The sequence below is a fragment of the Astatotilapia calliptera genome, chromosome 12 (genome assembly GCF_964374335.1).
Source record: "Astatotilapia calliptera chromosome 12, fAstCal68.1, whole genome shotgun sequence".
Lineage (NCBI taxonomy): Eukaryota > Metazoa > Chordata > Actinopteri > Cichliformes > Cichlidae > Astatotilapia > Astatotilapia calliptera.
In genome coordinates, this window is record NC_137433.1 from 22428737 (window position 1) to 22450285 (window position 21549).

The 21549-nt window shown below is 41.3% G+C and overlaps 1 protein-coding gene across 1 annotated transcript in view; it reads left to right on the top strand.

The window, feature by feature from the left end:
* pcsk5b (proprotein convertase subtilisin/kexin type 5b) overlaps window positions 1–21549 on the top strand; it is an 86271-nt gene that overhangs the window by 56636 nt on the left and 8086 nt on the right. The window contains exons 16-24 of the mRNA XM_026187563.2: window positions 516–709; window positions 3142–3226; window positions 5702–5805; window positions 5927–6065; window positions 7247–7362; window positions 15126–15228; window positions 15504–15640; window positions 17473–17682; window positions 18677–18745. Coding sequence (XP_026043348.2) covers window positions 516–709; window positions 3142–3226; window positions 5702–5805; window positions 5927–6065; window positions 7247–7362; window positions 15126–15228; window positions 15504–15640; window positions 17473–17682; window positions 18677–18745 — 1157 coding nt within the window. The remainder of the gene's footprint in view (window positions 1–515; window positions 710–3141; window positions 3227–5701; window positions 5806–5926; window positions 6066–7246; window positions 7363–15125; window positions 15229–15503; window positions 15641–17472; window positions 17683–18676; window positions 18746–21549) is intronic.

The window sequence follows — 21549 nt, forward strand, 5'->3', positions numbered from 1 at the left end:
CTGCAGAGATTATGTATTTATTTATTTTTTACATTTCGGTCTTTGGTTTTGATTTGGTCTTCACTGGTCTGCTGCTGAAGAACGCTGTCCTTCAGAGGAAACTACAGCCTCAATAAATCTTTAAGAAAAATGTGCTATAGATTTTTTTTTTTTACATGCTTTCATGACACCTTTTTTTCCATTCTTCATTTTTTTTATACTAAGTCTTCCTGTTTTGTATCCAAAGAAGTTCTTTTAAAAAAAAGCTTTGATGTTTTGAGCTCCACCTGAGTGTTAAACTTGCATAAACATGTTTCCGAGTGTAACTGTTCACTTATTTTGCGCAGCGTTGACTAATCAATCTGAAAATTACAACCTTTTGTATAAGGTTGTAATTTTTTTTTTCCCTCACCTTTTTTTTGTTGTCTTTATATTTGTCTTCAAAACCTCCAAAATGACATGTTCCATCTCAAGGAGGTTATCCTAATGCTCTAAATGTAAATACTTTTCCTGTCTTCAATGACTTTTCTTTCCAGGATGTGTGTATCGGAGTGCCCCAGTGGATTTTTCCGTGATGATAGGAAACGTTGCAAGAAGTGCTCCTCCTCTTGTGAGACCTGTGTTGGTAGTCGTAGTGACCAGTGCACCACATGCAGGAGTGGTTTTAATCTCATCGAGGGCTCCCACACGTGCGTCGCCAACTGTCCTGACGGCTTCTACCTCGACAGCGGTAGGTTTCCCCGCAGGTCACACCGGGTTTGTCATGGCTAACCTCTGGGTCTGAAAAGTAAAGCTACTGCAGAAGTGCCATATCCTGCATATTTTTTGACACCCAACAGGGGGCGACTCCCTAAGTAAAAAAACATCCCGACAGGTTTATGGTCTCAGTCGCTAGTTTTAGATTTTATTTAAGAAAACACATTGTTTGTTTCGTAGAATAATAATGGATTGGATTTATATAGCGCTTTTCGGGGCCCTCAAAGCGCTTTACAATTCCACTATTCATTCACTCTCACATTCATACACTGGTGGAGGCAGCTACAGTTGTAGCCACAGCTGCCCTGGGGCAGACTGACAGAAGCGAGGCTGCCATATCGCGCCATCGGCCACTCTGGCCAACACCAGTAGGCGGCAGGTGAAGTGTCTTGCCCAAGGACACAACGACCGAGACTGTCCGAGCCGGGGCTTGAACCGGCAACCTTCCGGTTACAAGACAAACTGCCAACTCTTTGAGCCACGAACGCCCCGAATAAACATTAGAGTAACATAAACGAGAAGCAGGGAATGTGTTATAGTATATTACTGTTTCTCACTCAGATCTATGCTTCACTCGGTTTCAAAACGTCAGGTTTTTTTAAACCAATTAGTCACATCACGGTGGCTGTGCATTTCTTATTTACAGGCTGTCACACAGTTTTGTTATAAGTTTCTTGGGACTTCAGTTGTGTTTCTGTTGTGCACTTGTTTTCTTAAAATGCCAAAATCTCACTGTTATTCTCCGTGTCCACTGCACAATCATCTGTGCCTGAAGTTCCTTAGATTACGACTGTAGAGAAATACACTGCCATTTGTAAATGGTGGAGGAGGTTTCTAAAAACCTCCACCCTTAGCAGTAACTATCACCAGTCTGCTTTCATTCACCACACCAGAATGATGCCATTGTACCCTTGAGGTAATGTCTAGCCGCTTGTTTATTGTAATGCACTTGCTGATTCAAGCTGAACTGAAAAGTTTGTGGTAGTGAACCGTTTGGCTACGTCAAATTAAAGTGGAATAAAACATGAAATAAAGCAGATCTGCAGGAAGATTATGCTTGGATTAGGTTTACAATCATTTTTCCTTTCTTTTTTTTCTTCCTGTGTTAAATTCTGGCATGTAAAGTATTCAGTAGTGCAGTAGTATTCACAGAAAGTATGCGCTTTACGGGTTCAGAATTTTTGCCAGTGTTTTTTTTTTTTTTTTTTTGTTAATAAAAACAAACCAGAAATGAGAGACTGACACTATGTATATATTATAATTATGTCTTTGTATTTGCCAGGATAGTGTGTAAGCCCTGGCAGCTCTGAGAGTCTCTGGCAGCAGATCTGAGATATTCTGATGCAAGTTTAATCATAACATTTTAACAGGCCAAGATGTAGTGGGTACATTTTCCCTTTTGGAATGGCAGCATAGCCGAGGGTTTTTTGGTTGTTGTTGTTTTTTTTAAATAAGAAAACTGGAGTTTATTTTCTTTTTAACATTCTGACAGCAACGTTGACATTATTTTGTTACCATATCACGGATAAACCAATGTAAGCTAGGCTCGCTGTGCTATTGATGTTAAAATTAGTGCATATATACTAAATGACAAAGCGTTTGACCAGGATTGTACTATTTATTGTGGTTTCACTAAATCTTTTCTAATCATTAATCATTTTGTGAATTGTTTAAAATGCAAAAATATTCAAGAAACCCTGATATAACATGGAGAAGGGTAGAAATCAGCAGCAGATGGTTTTTATACCCATTTTAAAAACCCTACAATTTCTAAAGAATTTATATTGATTGATGAGCCAAATTACACTCTAATGTTCACCTACAGCTCTGAGCCAAAATGCCACAACAACATATCGTCCAACTTTTCTTGGAAACCAGTCCGTAGCCTGCTCATGTCCTTCCTTCATCCTGTAAGGATTCCTAAAAATCCAAAAAATCCAACCAGCATTCTTACTTACAGTCTCCTCGTCCTTTCAGGGAATGATAAAACATGTTATTAGCATAACTTTTTGGCAATCACCATTGCTACAGAGGAGTCCATGTGCTTTGTGTCAAAGCGTGTCATTGACTTTAGTCTGCCTTTTGAAATATTCATCCAGATTCCCATCCTCCCTCAACACTATAATCTTCTTTCAGCCCCACAGAACCTTTCACCCCTCATCTCGCTATCTCGATTTCCTCCTCTTTTTTTTTTTTTTCCTTTTTTGTCCTTTTTGCCTCTTCTTCTCAATATTCTCTCATAACTTTACTCGCTGGTCTTCCTCACACATTCGACTCCAACTGATACTCTTCATCACTCTTTCCCCTCTATTCCCCTGCTGTTTTTTTTTTTTTTTTTTTTAATGCAACCAGACTTCTGGTTCCTATTATGTGCTGTGTATGACTCGCGCACTGTGTGTCTTCCAGATTCCAACATTTTTAGGCGATGTCAGGAGAACTGTAAGAAGTGTACAGCCTCCAATATCTGCACAGAATGTAAACCTGGGATGAGGTAAGATGGGTGCCACGTTGAGCAATTCCTGACTAGAGTCACTGATTATAGTTTAAAGCATTAATCATTTTCACAAACAGCACAGCCTTGAACTTTTTTTAGTCATCACGTGAAAGAGGTGCATATGAAAAGTCAATGTAGCACTGTGCAAAATGTGTTCGTGTTAGACCACCCACCATTCCTTTACGTCTTGCTTTCTCACTCATTATCAGTCCAGGCCTTGTACTGACCATTTTCAGAAGAATGATTGTTGTTGTTGTTTAAAGCCACCTAATATTGACCTATGAGCAGTGATGGGAATAACGGCGTTACAAGTAACGGCGTTACAAGTCGATCCGTCTACTGTTTACTGTAGCCTCATTGGAATTGGTCTGAGTGGAAGGGTGGCTGTCAAGAAGCCAAGTTTTTTAACCAGCCAGGTATGACATATTACACAAGAACTGGATTCGAAATCAGTGGTTTATGGGGTGATGAATCCAATTAACTTTTTGCTTCAGATTGTTGCCAATATGTATGGAGGATGCCTAGAGAGAGGTAGGACACAAATGTCTACAGCCATCTATAAAACATGGTGACATTGATGCATTTTCATTGCTGGAGATCTTATCAAAACTGATTTAATTTCAAACATGGACTAGCATCAGATTTTGACAATGCAATACGAAGTGTAAAGCATCTAATTGGCAGTAAATGTATTTTTCAGCATGACAATGATCCCAAACACACTGCCAGTGCAGTAAAAGGTTAGCTGTGTAGAGAAAAACACAGTAATGAAACAGTATGGGATCATCTCGACAGAGAATAGAACAAATGCCAGCCAACATCCAAAGAAGAGCTTTAAATGTCCTTCAAGAAACCAGGAGAACTATTCCTAAAAACGACTTAAATTACAAGAAATCCTGCCTTGCATTTTTCGTGACGGTTGTGCTTTGGCTGTAAGATGTTGGGCAGTAGGAGAGTGTTGTGATGTTTTGTGAGAATCTCTGACAATCAGATGTGAACATCAACTTCTTTTAGAAAATGGTCAGTTGCATGACTGTCAGAAAGTAAACAGGACTCAACTTCTGTCTTAAGTGCTTTTAAATTATCATCTGACTAATCAGGTTTTAATGTATGAGGTACTGCAACAGGAAAAGATTGGTCTGAAAACCTCCAAATTTTGCCCCTCATTGCAAACAGTTGGATGTTTTTTGTCACCATCGTTGAGTCTGTTTATATAACATTCACATTTAAATGTGGTCAGAAAATCGTACAAACTAGCTGGTCTCAAACACACTGCTCAGTTAAAGCTTTTTCACCCGTTCTTACACTCTTGCTCAGTGATGCTTCAACAGGAACAGCCACTGAACTGCTGTGATTATTGGACAACTCGCTTTAACTCCTGAACCGCAAGTGGGTTGTGGTTCATTATACATGGACCGCTTCTACAATATGTATCATATGAAGGGCTTTGTGCTTTGATAAGCCTTGAACATAAAATTTGACGTAGATTTCCCCCCCAAATATCACTGTTGTGGTTCCAGGACAAAAACCTTTTGTGCTCATTGACTGTAATGTTGCAGAAGTGCTGCCATTTTATTCCAGAACATTGTATACTTTGTGGTTTGTACAGTGAACCGGTGAAACGAGGGTTTCCCAACTTTTATCCACTTGGGATCCATATTGAGTAAACTGATAGTTATCCAGTGTGGTCAGTGGCTTATTAAAGCCCACATATGCTTGTGTAATGTGGAGACCCAAAGGAAGAGGATCTGTTTTGCGTTGTAATCCTTACTTTGAAGAGGCTATGATCTGAACCGTTTACCCAGCCATTGAGACATGGTTCAGTTCATCATTTGGCCACTTCCACAGGAGCCTCTTCAAAATGACCCAGCTGCATTTGACCTGACTGAGGATAGTTTCTAAAGTGCTGGAATTCCAGCTAGGTCAGGAAAGAAACACTTGTGAAGTGTTTAAACATACTGTGGTCTTGAACCCAACTTTTAAGTGCATAGTGTTGCCAGAGGTGGAGGTGGGGAGGGACACTTGTAGGCCATAATTTCCTCTGAACGCCTCAGAGACCACAGAAACACACACATACACGCGCAGACACACACAGTCTCTCCTCTTCCACTTAGTCCACCATTAATGCTCAGTTAGGAGTCGGAGAGGAAGACGGGACCAGACGAAATTGTTTCTGGGAAACCTAAGCTAACGCGGACCAGCTGTTTTTCAGCTTAGCAAAGCTCACCAACCTGTCCTCACTGCGACTCCACAGAGCCGACTTTGTAACCTCCAAACCTGCTACATATCTGACCTCTTCTCCACCATCTGCCACCTTTAAAATCAATGCAAAAGTCAGAAGCATGTTGTTTTGATGCACACTGCATCCACACAAAGGAAAACATGAGGCTTTTTAATGTCCGGTGATTTTACTGCAGGATGTTCTGGTTTTACTTTAAAGTTACGAGTGCCTTGTTTCGCTTCACTTTCCAGCCTTCAGGCAAACAAGTGTCAGATGACCTGTGACGCCGGGACTTACTACAACGGCCACAGAAGGACCTGCGAACCATGTCACCGGGCCTGTGCCACCTGCGCAGGTAGGAAGCAATGCTTGCAGGATTACATTTGTAATGTGCAGTAAATCTGTGCGTTTTAAAGACACGATCAACATTTTCTATTCGCCAGTGTAACGCTCAAAAATGCATTTGTGTCTTGCAGGCACAGGAGTCGAGGCGTGCACAAAGTGTGCGGACGGCTACTTACTTGAGGATTGGCGGTGTGTTTTAACATGCAGTCCTAGCTACTACCTGTCAGAGCAGACCTCAGACAACGGGCAGGTGCAGAGGTCCTGTAAGAAGTGAGTCAGCACACCTGCCAACACCTCTACGCCACGGTGAAAAGGGGTGGTGTGGGGGGACGACTTTCCAGTCTGTAGAGATAAACAAGGAAGTTTCTTTTGCTAGTGCAAGTGCAAATTTCCAACTTAAACCTAACTTTAGCCTCCGCTGTTATTTTCTTATTTCTCTCCCTGCTCTGTGCATTTCTGGTTTCTGAGCTGGCAGCCTGAAGATGGGCACCTACATCTGATGAAATCAAAACTCGGCTGCACTACACCTGTATTTAAAAATTCAAACGGGGTAATTCAGCAAAATTGCAATCAGTCACTGATGACAGTAAAAGTAAATGAGAACAGAAAGCCTGCAATGAAGGACTTCCCAGTAAACCACAGTCACAGAGCCAGTCAGCGCTGACATTTGGTGCCGTCATTGTTTTGTTGTCTTTAAGCTGTGTGAGCTTTTCCCACAGACGGCTCTGTTGAGTCACCCTTCGCTAATGTTAACCTGAATGAGGACGGAAAGAACACGTAAACATAATCATATCCCCATGATTGACAATGGTTTGATGACTACTTTGCTAGTTGAAACTCATCCACAGCGTCAGACATCTTGTCTGTTCCTCTTATGGCCTTACCTCCCTGCTATGTTCCCTTCCCGTCTTGAATTATTTATTGCCCACTTGACCCTTTTACCGTACTGGATTCCTTCATGCTCAGCTTCAGATTTGTCTCAGAAAGTGATGTTTTCACACTAGCGGGATGATAAATGTGATAACTGTGTCTAACACTTGCTCCTAAAGGATTGCTTCAGGTATCTTCTCCTCCAGATTTTCTGTGTTCAGAAATTTGGCACATTTGCAGACACCGCTCACCAGCAGAAACCGAATAGGCCAATAATATTACATATAAGAAAAGTAAGAGAATAAATAAGAGAGTCTACATAAATTACAGCTTTTTTTCCATTTTTGTAAAGGTCTAATACTGCAGTATAATATATGCGTCAGGGTTGTTTTCTGCTATTAATATAGTCATACCTTTTAATAGTTCTGGTGTTTGTAGACTGACAAAGTTGAAATGTGAGCTCTAACAGGTGTCATTCATCACTGCCTTTATAGCGATCGATTTACTTCCGATTTTGGCGTGCAGGAATAAAGTTTGTGCTGCCTTGACTAGCATCTAATTCCTCACGCACCCTTCGGCAGGTGTGACAGTAGCTGCTATGAGTGCTTGGGGCCGGGGGAAAGAAACTGCAGCAGCTGCAACAGTGGTTACAATCTGGAGGCAGGAGCCTGCGTGGTGAGCACCATCTGCAAAGATGGTGAGTTGTCAGCTTTCTTATCAATACCATGATCTGGATAGTTGTTTATTATTTGGAATGGTTTTTATTTGGCCCACAGGTGAAGTAGTTTGACAAAGAAAATGATTCACTTGCGGCCATTTTTAAGAAATTTGAACTCTGAACTAACACGTTAAATGAAACCGCTCACTGCTGTAGCTCCTAACCAACAAAGCTGTGCTTTTAGCTTCTGTGCTCTACATCCATGTCCTGCATGTCACTAATATAAAACCTCTCTGGGACTACGTGCTCACACGTTTCTATCATATGACATTAACACAGTGCTTTCCTGGGTTCCTGAACTTTGTTGGATCGCATGGGCAGAAAAGATTGTTGAGTATCTACTTATGCGCTCTTTTATGTTTTCCTTTGTATTTCTTGTGCTCCATGTTGGGGTCATTCATTCTCAGCAATCCTGTTTGAGGGATTTCCTGAGATTTGGCACGAATGTTCACTTCGGCCTCCAATATCTAAATCTTCTAAGTCTTGCACTAGTTTACTGTGACCTCACAAATACATTTTGGTAATAACTCGAGAAATCATGTGTTTATTATGGCTTAAGTTTAGAAAACTGTCCAACAAGATAAAATGCTGAAGTGGTAATATTTTTCATTGAGATCTTAAAGGTCTAGATGAAAAATATTGGCCCGCGTTACCATTGTTTAATGCCATAACTCAAGGGGGTGGATTGTGACCATAACTGTTCAGTTGCTAAACATTATTAAATCCCTTCCAAGTCTTCATTGATATATTTTTATATTTATTTAAATATTCTGCTCAATCTTCTCCTGCCTTACGTTGTGTTCTCCATTTTCTGTCATCCACGCCTTGTGGCTTCTCCTCCCCAAATTGAGCATGCTCTGCTGATGCTCTTCTAAATGCAAACATTCCCTTTCTTTCGTTATTATTTTTTCTTTCCCCCCACTAACCCCTCTGATGTGATGGTCTGATTATGAGGCTTTGAATAAATCCTGTGATTTTCTGCTCTAGCCGTGACCTTCTATTTAAAATGAACCCTTGGCCACGAAGTCTCGGCTTGTGATGAGATAAAGCTCCGAGGATAAAATATCTTTACTGCGTGACCTTTCTGTTAATGATGAGGACTTTAAGTGCACACTCAGTCTGTTTCCTGTCTTCCTAAACCCCCACCCTCCGCTCCAGCTTCTTACTGGTGACGTTTTGATTTGCAGCTCCGATGTGAACTGCTGTTGAGTTGTGAAAGAATTGGCTCACAGGATTTACAGACTGGCGGTCCACTTGTTGTCCCCTTTTTTTTGTTGTTGTGCAAAATGAAACCACGTTGTGAATTTCAAAAATCTTCAATTTTCTAATTGTGTGACGTTTGTTTTGTTTTCTCTCTCTCTCTGTCTCTCTTTTCTCTCTCTTTTTTCCTTCCTCAATCTGATTCCCCTCTCTCCTGACATGGATTGAAATCACTCCACCGGATTGCAATAATTTTCCTCCTCGATGAACACCACCTGTGATTGGATTAAACAAACAAACAAACAAAAACCTCTTCCTGTCACCTGAACCCTGTCTCCTGACCAATCACACGGCTCTAAACCATCACAAATGGTTCTGCCCTTGTGTATCTGTGTGTGTGTGTGTGTGTGTGTGTGTCTCCTTTCTCCCCTCTCCATCCCCACTACCCACCCACCCCTCTTTATCTCCTCTTCCTGCTCTGTGGAAAGCAAATGAAGAATCTTGGGCGGAAGGCAGCTTCTGCGTGCTCGTTAAAAAGAACAATCTCTGCCAGAGGAAAGTGCTGCAACAACTGTGCTGCAGAACATGCTCACAAAAGGGGTGATGGGACGTAGTTGCTGGGTGTTAAAGGGAGTGCAGGGGGGGGATGCAGGGGGAGGGGGGCACAGGGGGCACCCCACTCCTCTTCAGACCCCCTGCCCACTCATTCACAGTCACATAATTTATAAGAGAATCTGTGCCTCTTTTAAAGGGACTGCATCGGAGGTGCGATGACAGGACTACAACAAACCTACCTTTTTTTCTGTACTGGGACACACACGAGGTCAGGGCGTAATACGACTGGGACTTACTTCAAGAACAAATGAGCAAATGAAAACATAAGCGAAAACAAACAAAAGAATAAGTGTCGGTATTTTGTGACCAAAGCATTGATGCCAAAATAATTGAACCTCCTTTTTTTTTTTCCTTCCTTCTTTTTTTTGTTTTTTTGTTGCCAGTATAGGAATTATAGCTAAAATGCAGGAGCCGCTCAGCCTGTGTCAAATACGTCTGTGTGCATTTGTATTCTGGCTCCTCTTCCTCCTCTCTTTCCAGTGTTAATGATAAACAGATGGAAAGCGAACATACAGTAGGAAAAGCCGTGGTTTTATGCCTGTAAATATACGTCAAAGAGGGGGGACGACAAAAAGAAAAAAGTAAAAACCAAGCTCACGCAGTAATGTGAAAATAATGTGTGTCTGGGCTGACTTTGGCTGTGCGAGAAGACAAATTTACACACATTTTAATACACACACACACACGGCACACAAATGCGTCCATACCCCCTCACACACACACACACACACACACACACACACACACACTATGCAGACACTTAATCTGTGCACCACTTGAATTCACTGTATACAAGGCGGATGCATGTCGCTGACCAGAATCACCCCATTTCATTTACTTAAAACGTAAAGTTACCCTTTGAAGAGCATGTGCGTTTGTCTTTACTGGGTCTCGGAGAATGCCATTAATTCTTGATGTAAGCCCAGACAGCATTGATCCATCAAGAGGTACTACAGGACGAGTCAATAGTCATTCCTTCCAGAGCTTCTGCAGTGAGGTATAGTAATTTTGTGGTACTAGGGATGTACCGATGCAAATTTTTCACACAAAATGATGATTATAGATACTAAACTTTTTTGTTTCCCCCCCAAACCGAGTATCGATTCCATCCGTCTCTGTGATCAAACGATTTAAGCCTCCTCCGTCATTTTTGTTGTCACTGGATTAAAGTAATTGAAGTTTATTCATTAAAGGGAACTGAAATTCTACTACATGTTGGTTATATTTTCCACACAAACAAAAGGGTATGTGTATCGGTGCATCCCCTACATGTTACTGTTATCAAATAACATAGAGTTTTAGAAGTCCAAACTTTTCGTCATCCCATTATTATGGCAAAGCATATCAAGCTGAAATACTGCTCTAAACTCTGACCATGGTGGGGTCAGCGATTGAAGCAGAAAAATGCTGTTATCACGTTTCATCGGCAGGTAAAGGTCTGCGACAGCTGAGCGAAACGGCGGGGTGCTGGGATGGTTTTACTCTGAAAATTCATGTTCAAAGTCTTTCTCATTTTATTTATTGGCAGCAGAACTTTTGGCCAGTTAATCCAAGGGGGAAAAAGCCTAAAACAAACATAATGCAATCAAATTATTATTATTACTTTCTTTTTAGACAGAATCCATTGTGTTAGAAATTCAAATCGCATCGTGTGTGCGACAAGGCCGTCATACGTCAGGTGCCCGGTTTCTCCTCCTGTCTCTGAACTTTACCTGATCGAACTCAAAGGGTTGTCCTGGAGGTGCTGGCTTCTATTAAAGAACAGCGAAACAATAAAAAAATAAAGTAAAAAATATTAAAAAAAATGTTTAAGATTGTTATTTTGTGTGGGTTATCGCACCCGCAGCTTGAGCATTTACAGTATTAGATGAATTGTTGTACCGTTATCTGGTTATGGTTCTTGATGATTTGTAATAAAGATTGATGAATCCCCTGTTTTGTTTAACAAAAACTTAATCTTGGTCATTGTTTAAGATGACACGTGTGTGCGTGTTCGTGTGCGCGTGTGCGTGTGGTAGAAGACGCACGCACATACCCACCCCTCATATAAAAGCTGTTTTTATTGTGTACCTGTGACATATCTGTGACAATGCATTATTAATGTTACTCAAAGTCCTAGTTTTGAAAATCTTTTTTTTTTCTTTTTTTTACTTAAGTGTTCTTATTAAAATGTTTAATCTGTTCATGTTTTTTTCCCTTTGAGTTCCATTAATTATTTTGAGGGTGTATTAATCAGTATTATTTCATTCATTAGCATTTTTGTTTGCTCACTTTCCAAGTCATTAAGTTTCCCTGTTTTCACTCTATTGAGTTATGTTTTACAAATTCATGAAAGGCAAAAACATCATTGAAATTCAGATCCTTGAATTCGTTTTTCGGCACTCAATCGCATTGATTAAGTGAAAGTTGTACATGCCCCAGGCGCAGCTCTTAAAGGGAGATATGTGTGCTCAATTACAATTAGGTGGAAGCTGAAACTGGTCAACAGTGTGTGTTTTTGGGTGCAAGGTTTATTTAACATCTTTGGATTTAACTTTTACATGTATTAGATTACATTTATGAATATAGAATGTTTGTCACAAAGCCGCAAATAGTAGCAAAAATATGACGCTGTATGGGACGATGCAGATATGTGATGGTTTGGATTGATACCTCACAGTAAGAGGGTCTGGGGTTTGAATCCACTGGCCGGCTGGATCCTGCAGACGTGTGGGGTTTCTGCATTAGCACGTTAGTTGAGTCTAAATCTAGGAGTACGAATGAATACATGTCTGTCTCTGTGTTAAACCTGTCCAAGGTTTACAACAAAGATAGTCTCCAAGTGGATAAGTGGTGAAGAAAAAAAGTAGTAGTTTGGATACATGAATAAATGACATTTGTGGGCTTGTGATGACCAAAGCAGCTTCTAGTAATCGTCACTCAGAGAATGAAGAAATTTACAAACCTTATTTAGCATCGTTCTTACATCGAACAGTTTGAGGAGATTTAGAGACTTTAAATGAAACTTAATCACAAAGTAGTAAATGAGTGCTGTTTAGATGTATCTGCATCTACAAAACTGGAGACCTCAACACATTCTGGGGAGATATGTAGTACTACAATAATATTTTCAGGTTAAATGTCCCATTAAATACTAATCACTGTTTAATATCAGCCTTTCAGGAAACATTTCAGTGCCAGGATGCAGTCTTCTCACACTTGTGTGGCTGTTGTATATTCATTATCAAAATTAGGGTTATTTTTAGTTGCACCCCACTGCAACTAGATTTGCTGTGCATAAAATATTTTTTTTTAACAGGGGTCTGACTGATAGGACAGTTCGGGAAACTCTTTAGTTTCCAGCAATCAAACATTTTTTTTCGTAATAGTAAAGAAGAGCGTCAGCATCCTATATAAACTAGCACATAGGCATGATGCAGGACTGTTTGGCCTGCTCGTGATGGTAAATAAAATATAATCACATTGAGAAAAAGCAGTGATAGGTCTTGTTTATGCAAATGAATAAGAATTTATTTTAAAAAAATACTGTGAAAATGAAATGATGGTATAAAGGTATATCTGCATAAATGCTAAAAGGGGTCTTTTTAGCCTGTTAGTAGGTGGGTGCTAAGCAACATGATAACTTCATAGTAGCTGATATAGACAAGAGTCTTCAGGAGTCTGAGATATACCCTCAAATTATGTCTTACGTTATTATTTTGTTATGTTATTGTTTTTCTTTTTCCTCTGGTTTTTGTGAGTTCAGCATCCCAAAAACGCCACTTGGGGTATGAAACCCTAAGAAGGGTCCCTTGTGGTGATAAATACACAATGTTAAATAACCACTGTGGCTAATAAACACCTAATGTATTCAATAACCACTTGGGTGGATTGAAAAGAATAAATATATCTTGAAACCTTCTTAGAGTGAGTGGGTGCAGGGACCAGCAGGTGAAAGAGGGGAAAGGAATCGGGATTCATGATCAGGTGTGTTAGACGTCAGTGTGACACCTGCCAACAGAGCGCCCGCTCTCTGTCTCTCTTTACAAAGTAGAGTGTCACTGTCCTCACAAGGTCAGCCGAGTCCAGAACAGAGGAAAAGTTTTACTCCCCTGAGTGACAGGCTCCCTTTCTTCTCCGCTCCATTTTTCTCCTGTCTGGCAGTGGGAGTCCAAAGTTTGCTTTTGCTGAGTGGAGTTGTGCAGCTTTCTGTCCCTTGAGAACTTGGCTCTGTTTGTTTGTGAGTGAGGGGGAGACAAACATAAAGACAGGGAGACAATTTGTGTGTGTGAGTAAGAGTGACGGCGTGTATTCGGGGGCTGCTTGAATCGTTTCAGCAGAGCTCTACTGAATGGGAAGCCACCGCCTGTTGTGTTTGTACACAAAGAGGCTCTTTTGTTTTGAAAGGAACAATTGAGCTTTTCACAGAAAGCCAGAGAGCACAGACAAACCCCACCGATGCCTTGAAGGCTGCTCGCACACAAACACACAGCATCCATCTTTACGCCTGAACCAGTGTCTGTCACCTTTGTGTAATACAAAAGTAGAAGAGGAGACAATATTGTTTTCAAGGTTGATTTTATTTTTGTAAAGTTTTGTTCTCCTCTTAATCTTGGGCACAAACGCTTACAAACATTTCATCTGTGAGCAAAGTTTAGGTATTCATTCCTGAGAAAGAAAAGCACCACTTATTAATTTTACATTTACAATAAGAACTACCTGGAGTGGGATCCAGTGACTCAACGATTGCTTTGCCAGGTGTTGAGGTTTCTGGCGCCTGAAGCTGAATTTCCAGTCAGTAATCTGTTTTGTAAGAAAAACTTTCCGGCCTTCAAGAACCTACGCACATTTTCAACACGTTCATCAGTGGAAGATGTGGTTAATGGGCTGCGGGAAGGATGTTTCCTTATGATATAGCAGATGCCTCTGTCGCATTTCCACTCTAATAAGCAAGCTCACTTCTATGGCAAGAGGTTGTAAATATTGCCGTTACCTGGCTACAGATGCTGGTGATTAGAGATGATGTCTTCCTTTAAGACTTTGTATATTATCTTGGCTCTTCCTGTTCATGGCGTGAAAAGTCGTTGTTTCCCCTCAGAGACGACTTTAATTAGATAAACGCTACACTGGGTACGACTGCTGACTTAAACTGTGATTCTTTTGGATAATGAACAAACCCAAATGTGAGCGAGGAAACGTGCAAAGTCAACACACAAAGTGGGGAACTCGTGCAGAAACGCTGTGCAGCGAACTAGAAGTGCTTAAAATTTGTAGTCACGACTGAAATGGAAGCTGAGTGGCATTTATATTGCTCTTTCTCTACTCATCCTGAGCACACACGAGGCTTTACAATACAATCCACATTCAGGCAGCGCCTTATTCAACGCACTGAAGCGCTCACATCCACACGACAGCCAATTTAGAATCGCTAATGAACCTAACATGCAAGTCTTTGGACTGTGGAAAGAAACTGGAGCGCCCAGAGAAAACCCACGCGTGTACTGGGAGATCACGCAAGCTCCACACAGAAAGGCCTCAGGGAGGTTCAAACCAAGAGTCTTTATGAGGTGAAAGTGCTAACTACTGCACCACTGTTGTCCTTTCCCATAAGACAACAGCTTCTCTTTAAATAGATGAGAAATGACCAGATCATTTCACCTTAGTTTTTTTTTTTAGCAAAAAAAAGATGTGTGAAATATATTTGCAAGATAAAGAAAAGCAGATATACAGCTGTTTCTGTGCAGGAGAAGTCAGAGAAAAATTTAATGAAATGAAAACAAAAGCAATTGGCTGTTAATTTGGTGCAACTAGGATACATCAAAGCATCAAATCAAATCGCTCAAGTGATACGACAAGTAAGCACGGTAAGTATGAAGTGAGTCAAATAGAGGCAGATAAGTGAGGCCGAACGTGCGGTGATGCTGTTTTCTGTGGCTCTCTATCGGCAGGAGAGTACTTGAGTAAACACAACAAGTGCCACCCGTGTGATCCTTCCTGTCTGCGGTGCAAAGGTCCAGAGAGAGATGACTGCACCAGCTGCCCTGCAACACGGTGACAGCCACTGACACACAAACATCTGTAGTGTATACTGAAAAGATTGACAATTGACTAAAAAGAAGACAATTGAGCCAACCCACCAAAGGAAGGAGCTAAAATAATTACACGAACCTAAAAAAAAAAGTTGCAGTTGGTTTGGATTAACCTGTTTTAATTTGTGAAATCTTCATCTTAAACTTGTCAACTTGTCATGCAAGTGCAGCAACTTGTTACACTATAAATATGGATATTATATACAGTAGCTGGGCCTAATTTTGTTCCACCTGCAGGTTCTTTGATGAAGGACGCTGTGACACCCGCTGTCAGAAGGGCCGTTATGCCGCGGGAAGACTATGCCGCCTTTGTCACCACACCTGTCAGGAGTGTACTGATGAGGGAGCTCATAGCTGCACCACCTGTGACACAGGTATATTTAAAATATACATCAATGCCCCTAGAAATTATAAACATCAATCACAAGTGCATTGAGTTAGCTTTCAGGGAAATGCAGCACCAGTTAGTGCAGATAAAAACGTCCTTTATTTCTTCGCTGCCACATAAAAGCTGCACTCTTTGAACTGATGCAGGTTTTTGCAAAGGTTTAGCTGCAAATCTATCCATCAGGCCCATCCATCCATCCAAGCGGGCTTCTTCATAGTATTCTTTGGTTCACACAAAGACTCATTTGTGCCAGATTCCATCAATAAATCCTCCAAAAGTGAACCTAATTAATGCAGCAGGTCACTCAAGGTCTGCTGATAGATGTGGATAAAACATATATTAGTCATTTGCATACTTTAGAGGTCACTGCACTTTGGTCAGCTTTTCAGATCAGTCAAAAAAAAAAGAAAGGTCTGTATTTAATGACTACTTTTACTTCCTCTAAAACTGCATGTTTTCTGATCTTGTGCAGCCAATCAGTCTATCAAAAAGCCTTTTTCCTCCCCTCATAACAGCAGTTATAAAATCCGGACGTCATTAGGCAACCACAGCTGCAGAAATATCAACCGGAGGATGGTAGTAATAACTGTGTTTATCACACTATTTCAGGAGGTATTATGGCTGTTTGAATGAATGTATTTACACTGGGGAGATTGTGTTACTCACACACCTAGCCCCCACTCACACACTCACTTTGAGATACCAGACAGCCAAAAGAAGATTAACACCAGATTTTTCTTTCTCTCTCACACACACACACACACACACACACACACACACACACACACACACACACACACACACACACACTCTGTCACCTTCACATGTGCATACACTCTCAATTAGCCGGCAAGCTTGTCAGACTGTTTGCAAATGTGGTTCCATTTAATTGCCGGTCTGTCTGAGGCTCAGTGAGACATAACAATAATAGTTTGAACAGACCCTCTATCTGCCTCTGCCCTTGTCATTCCTCTCTCAAAACAACCTCTGTTATCTTGGCCAGTCACACTCACATGCGTACAGCTCCGTACTGAGAGGACAGGTCTTTGAAAGTCATGTTCGACGCCCCCGCTCGTCACTACTACGAGTAGCGAAGATACAGATGGATGAAACAAGCAAAATACTAAAGTGTCAGTTTAAAAATGTTGACACGCACGCGGACAAGCCCGGACATGTATGAAATTACGGCCAGACACAGATTTTTAAAAAAAAAAATGTAATTACAGTGAAAGCAAATACAGACTGGCAGGCTGAGGGTGTTTAGCTGACCAACTGTGAAAAACTGGGTTAATGTTGACATTTAAATATCATTGCATTTACAGTTTCAAAAATATTTGACTTTGAAAAGCACGTGCCCTGATTTAAAGCCACTAAATTGTTTCATTTGAATGTCCAGCAGGTTTAAAACACTTTTTAAGGATCAAACAAAATGTGTTAAATGTTGTAAAAAGCTTATTATTATTGTTTACATAAATATTTATGCCGACAAAAAAAAGTAATTTGCAAAGGGGTTGTTGACTGGTCTCTAAACCTGTGTGAATAAATAATTGGGCTGCCTATGAATTTGGGTTATTTTATCATTTTCCTGGCTTCCATACATTTTACAGGAGAAGCTCCCACGTGTGACTGGCTGTGCCAAATGTCCTTGCGGTATACCAAAACATCCATGTACCCTTCCTTTAAACGCCTGCAGTAAAACTGCTTTGTCCTAACCTGTGTATGACTCTGTGTCTGAGTATGTCCTCAAAGCTGTTTTCAGCACTCCTTCTTCTTCAGATTTCTTTTCCTAAAACTTTTGCTGTTTTTGCTCTTCCTCAGATATGTTTGGCGTGGCCAGGTACCTCTTTCAGGGTCAGTGCCTGGATGTCTGCCCAGAGGGGTTGTTCCAGTTTGAAGGCTCAGAAGGGAGACGGTGTGACGTGTGTCCGGCATACTGCATCATCTGCACTGAAACAGATCGCTGCCTCCAATGCAGCCCAGGACACAAGCTCAGAAATGGCCACTGCATCCCACTGCATTGCAGCACAGGTGAGATACGCCGGTACAGAATGTGCAGGTAGTAGGTCACCTTCTATAAAGAAAAAGTGCATTAATAATATAATTTGTAATAAAACAATATATACTAGTCTGTGAGAACACGTGTAGCTGTATTTTAAAGAATACATAAAAAGGAAAATGGTCTCCAAAAGACAACTTCAACAAGCTACAACTCAGCTGAGCAGGTTTTTAAAGCGAGGATTTTACATTTGCAAGCAGCTTTGCAACCCCCCTCCTCCTTTTCATGCTGTGTTTGACTGAATCTGTCTCATATCTGTTGTAATTGAAGCCTTCTCTGTTCATAAATGAGCCTTAGTCTCTGGAACAAAGCTGCACTGCCAAATATAAATTAGAACAAATGTTGGTCCCGACTGAAGTATAGTAATGACAGTATAATAGATGGTATTGAAAGTTTATTCAGTGAAGCAGCTATTTTTGGCTCTATAAAAACTGATCCCCTAGTAGAGTAATAAAGTCAGACTTGTCTTAACTTCGTTCATCTGTTGGCCGGCACAGAGCTGATGTGTTCTTACATCTACTTTCTGTTCCCGATCTGTTCAGCCCAATAAACACTTGCCAAATGTTTTCTTAAAGTTGAAAAGATTGAGAAGGACGAACCCGCTGCACTTTATCTCATCGTGGGAGATCAAATGCGGATGCCAGCAAATCGAGTATTGAGCAAGAGCTGAAATTTTTGAGTGAGATGTTATATTTTTTGAGATACTGCGTTTGAGATAAGGAGGAGTGGTGGAGTTAGGTACTTAAAATTTCACAACAGTGAATCTGAGACGGAGGAATGATGGCAGTGTGTAAGTGAGGAGATAAAGTTTATGAATAAGGCGAGATGCTGATCTTATGTGGAAGGCAGACCTGCACAGACAGGATGAGGACCTTGCCGGGTTCGTTAGCTGTGCTGTATGTGACATCTCTGCCTTTTTGTCCTTATATATAATCTTATTCATTTGTGTCCACTTGTGTTCATCAGGTGAGGCCTCGGATGCAGAGGATGAAAAGTGTCTTCTTTGTGATGACGGCTGCGCACAGTGTAAACGCAGTAAGCATTTTTTTCTTTCCATCGTCTGGCTGATCCAACCTTCTCCATCAACCGACCTGCATAAACAAAACCAGGCCCTAGAAAATAAGAGGCAGAGGCAGTCACGGGCGCTGCACAAAATCATGAATTAATAATCATGAGCCACCCTGCTCATCGGTGAGATACATTTGTGAAAGCGCAAACATGACACCTACTAAAGAGGGATGCTCTCTAAACGTGTTTGAAAGGATAGTTGTGAGGCATCGCCGCTGCATTTAATGACGTTGCCATTGATTTTAGTTGCACCTCACGCTCTGCTGTAGGCTCTCCATTACTGCAGGTACATCAATTCACTTAGAGGAGCCCCCAACAACTGAGTCAATTTATGAAAAAGTCAGGCGCTCTTAAATCTCTGAGCACTTTCCCTTCACTGGGAAAACCATATAGACTTAGTGTGGATGAGATTTGTGGAGCACTATCGGTACAAGTCACGTTAAGACGAAAGGGCTGAGGGGTAATTATCAACATACCGTGGAAAATTGTTATTGTGGAGCTGAACTAGTCTGAGGTGGAGGCTCACTGTTATTATGTCATTATGCACTCTGGGTGGAATACGTTTCTTCAGTTTCGCTCTTGCCACCCACCCAGTCGTAGCAATCGCAATTCTGCAAGCCAAACAAGTCAGTCAGCACATTAGAGATTTGAGATGATTGGCTGTGTGATGTGATGCCACAGGCCAGAGTAAAGACGAAACAGTGTCGTTTTGTGTCACTGACATCTGACGTGTGTGTGCTCATACTCGTGCCAGAGGTCATCCTCTGTGTGTCAGCGTGGGGAATGCAGCTTAATCTGAATCCTGCTTGTGGAGGACTTTTGGCTGTCAGGTTTGGGTGTATGATATTAAGCCTTAAATCATAATTATGAATAGATATACGAGGGGATTAAATCATGCACTATTGTGTTTTATAAGAAACCAAATTCCTAACCGCTTGGTATTGGATTTTGTTTTCATTTGCCTGAGAGATTAAGAAACTGTAGGCTCGAGGTTTGTAACATCGGATGAGATCAGTCAATGAATTCAAGCCTGACAGTGTGTGATAAGGTGCAGCAGCTGTTTCTCAGTCCTAGCTTCACCATCTTATAAATTCAACGCGTCTTTTTTGACTCGTCATCAGCTTTATGTCCTGTAATCCTCTTAGGTTACTACGATTTGTAATCAGTGGCGAGAGGTTTGAAAATATTTTACAATTGGATTAGTCAAGCTTTTGGTTCTGGGTAATGGCACTGATGCGTGCTTCTTGTGTACCTGGGTGTGATCTGATGAAATCGCCGTATTTTGACCTTTACCTGGGACTCGAGACCTTCATCTTGCTTATTTTATCACATAGGGCGTGTACTGCAGTATTTTTCCACAATTAAATAAAAAAAGGCCTTTCTGTCTGTCTGGGTCCCATCCTTATTTTCATTCCTCATAACATCTCTACATGGCTGTTCGTGCCACACTCCATTTGATACAAGTGAGGATGGCTTAAATAGTTAATGGATTTCCATTTGTTTACTAATTTTTCAGGAATCGCAGCTACCGTTGACCTCTTCCCGTCCATTACAAAAAGGAGTAATAAAGAGTTAAACCTCTTGCTCAGAGGCTGTTTGCATGCCAAAGCTCGGTTTCACCCCCAGAGTTCAGCCCTTTTAATGCACTGCATCTCATTTCTATGCTTGTCTCTTTGTATCAGGAATATCAAGGAGTTTTTCATAAACACACTTTCTCAGTTTCTCTTGCTGAATTGATGATTTGTGTTTGTTGACGTTAAAATCGAGTTCAGCCATTTCCCCTCCTGAGCATGTATAACTTTGACCTAATCTTTTGCTTTAAAGCGTGATTGTTGCTTGCGTAATATGTGTGAGCGCGTCCACATTCCACAAGTGAATAGTTCAGGATGTGCGTACAGGTTTTAAATTCTGTTGAAATCCCCCCTCCCCTGGCGTGCACAGTTAATATTTATGCGGGCGCTATTCTCTCTCTCTCCCTCTCTCACACACAGACACAGCCTGGAGGCATGATTTCCGGCTCCTCGCTCGCTGTCTCCTCTTCTATATACCTCCGTCCCTCCCACCTTTCCTTTCTCTCAGTCTCTCTCTGTATGAGTAATTGCTTTCACAGGTAGTGGCTTGTCGACTGCATTGAAGTGCAAACCAGTGCAGTGCTAAGTTGCGGGTGCTGGAGAGAAGCAGGGAGAGGAAAGGGGATGTAGAGGGGGTCGGCAGAGGCTTTTTCTGGAGAGGATGAAGGTCCCAAGGGAAAGTCTGCAGATGCAGGGTTTTAAAAGCCCACCCCCATGCTCTCTCTGTCCTTCGAGATGTTTTGACATTGTTGGACTAAGGGATGACAGCGTGACTCTTTCCCACTTACCAGTTGGATGGTTTTGAGTGGCAGCACAAATTAATTAGTTTGCAAGAAAACAAGTTTCTTCCTTTGCTGCGTGTAGAAAAACAGTCACACGCTCACCTGAATTACTTATTAATATCCCCTCCATATGTTTCCTGGTCTAACGAAAACAGGGAAAAAAATTCATAACCCGTCACTCACATTATGCATTTTGTGTGTGTGTGTTTTAAGCAGCAGTACACCTGCAGTGCAAGCTCGACAAACAGAAAATCACACACTTGCAATAATTGGGGATGAGAGAAATGCACTGATCTTAAAGATTGGAACCAAAGTGAGCACGGAGACTCGCTGGCTTTTACATTTGCTTTGTGGATTAGGTCTCTTTCTTACTTTAAAATTGATCACACTCGGCTTATGATCGATCTGAGCATGCCAT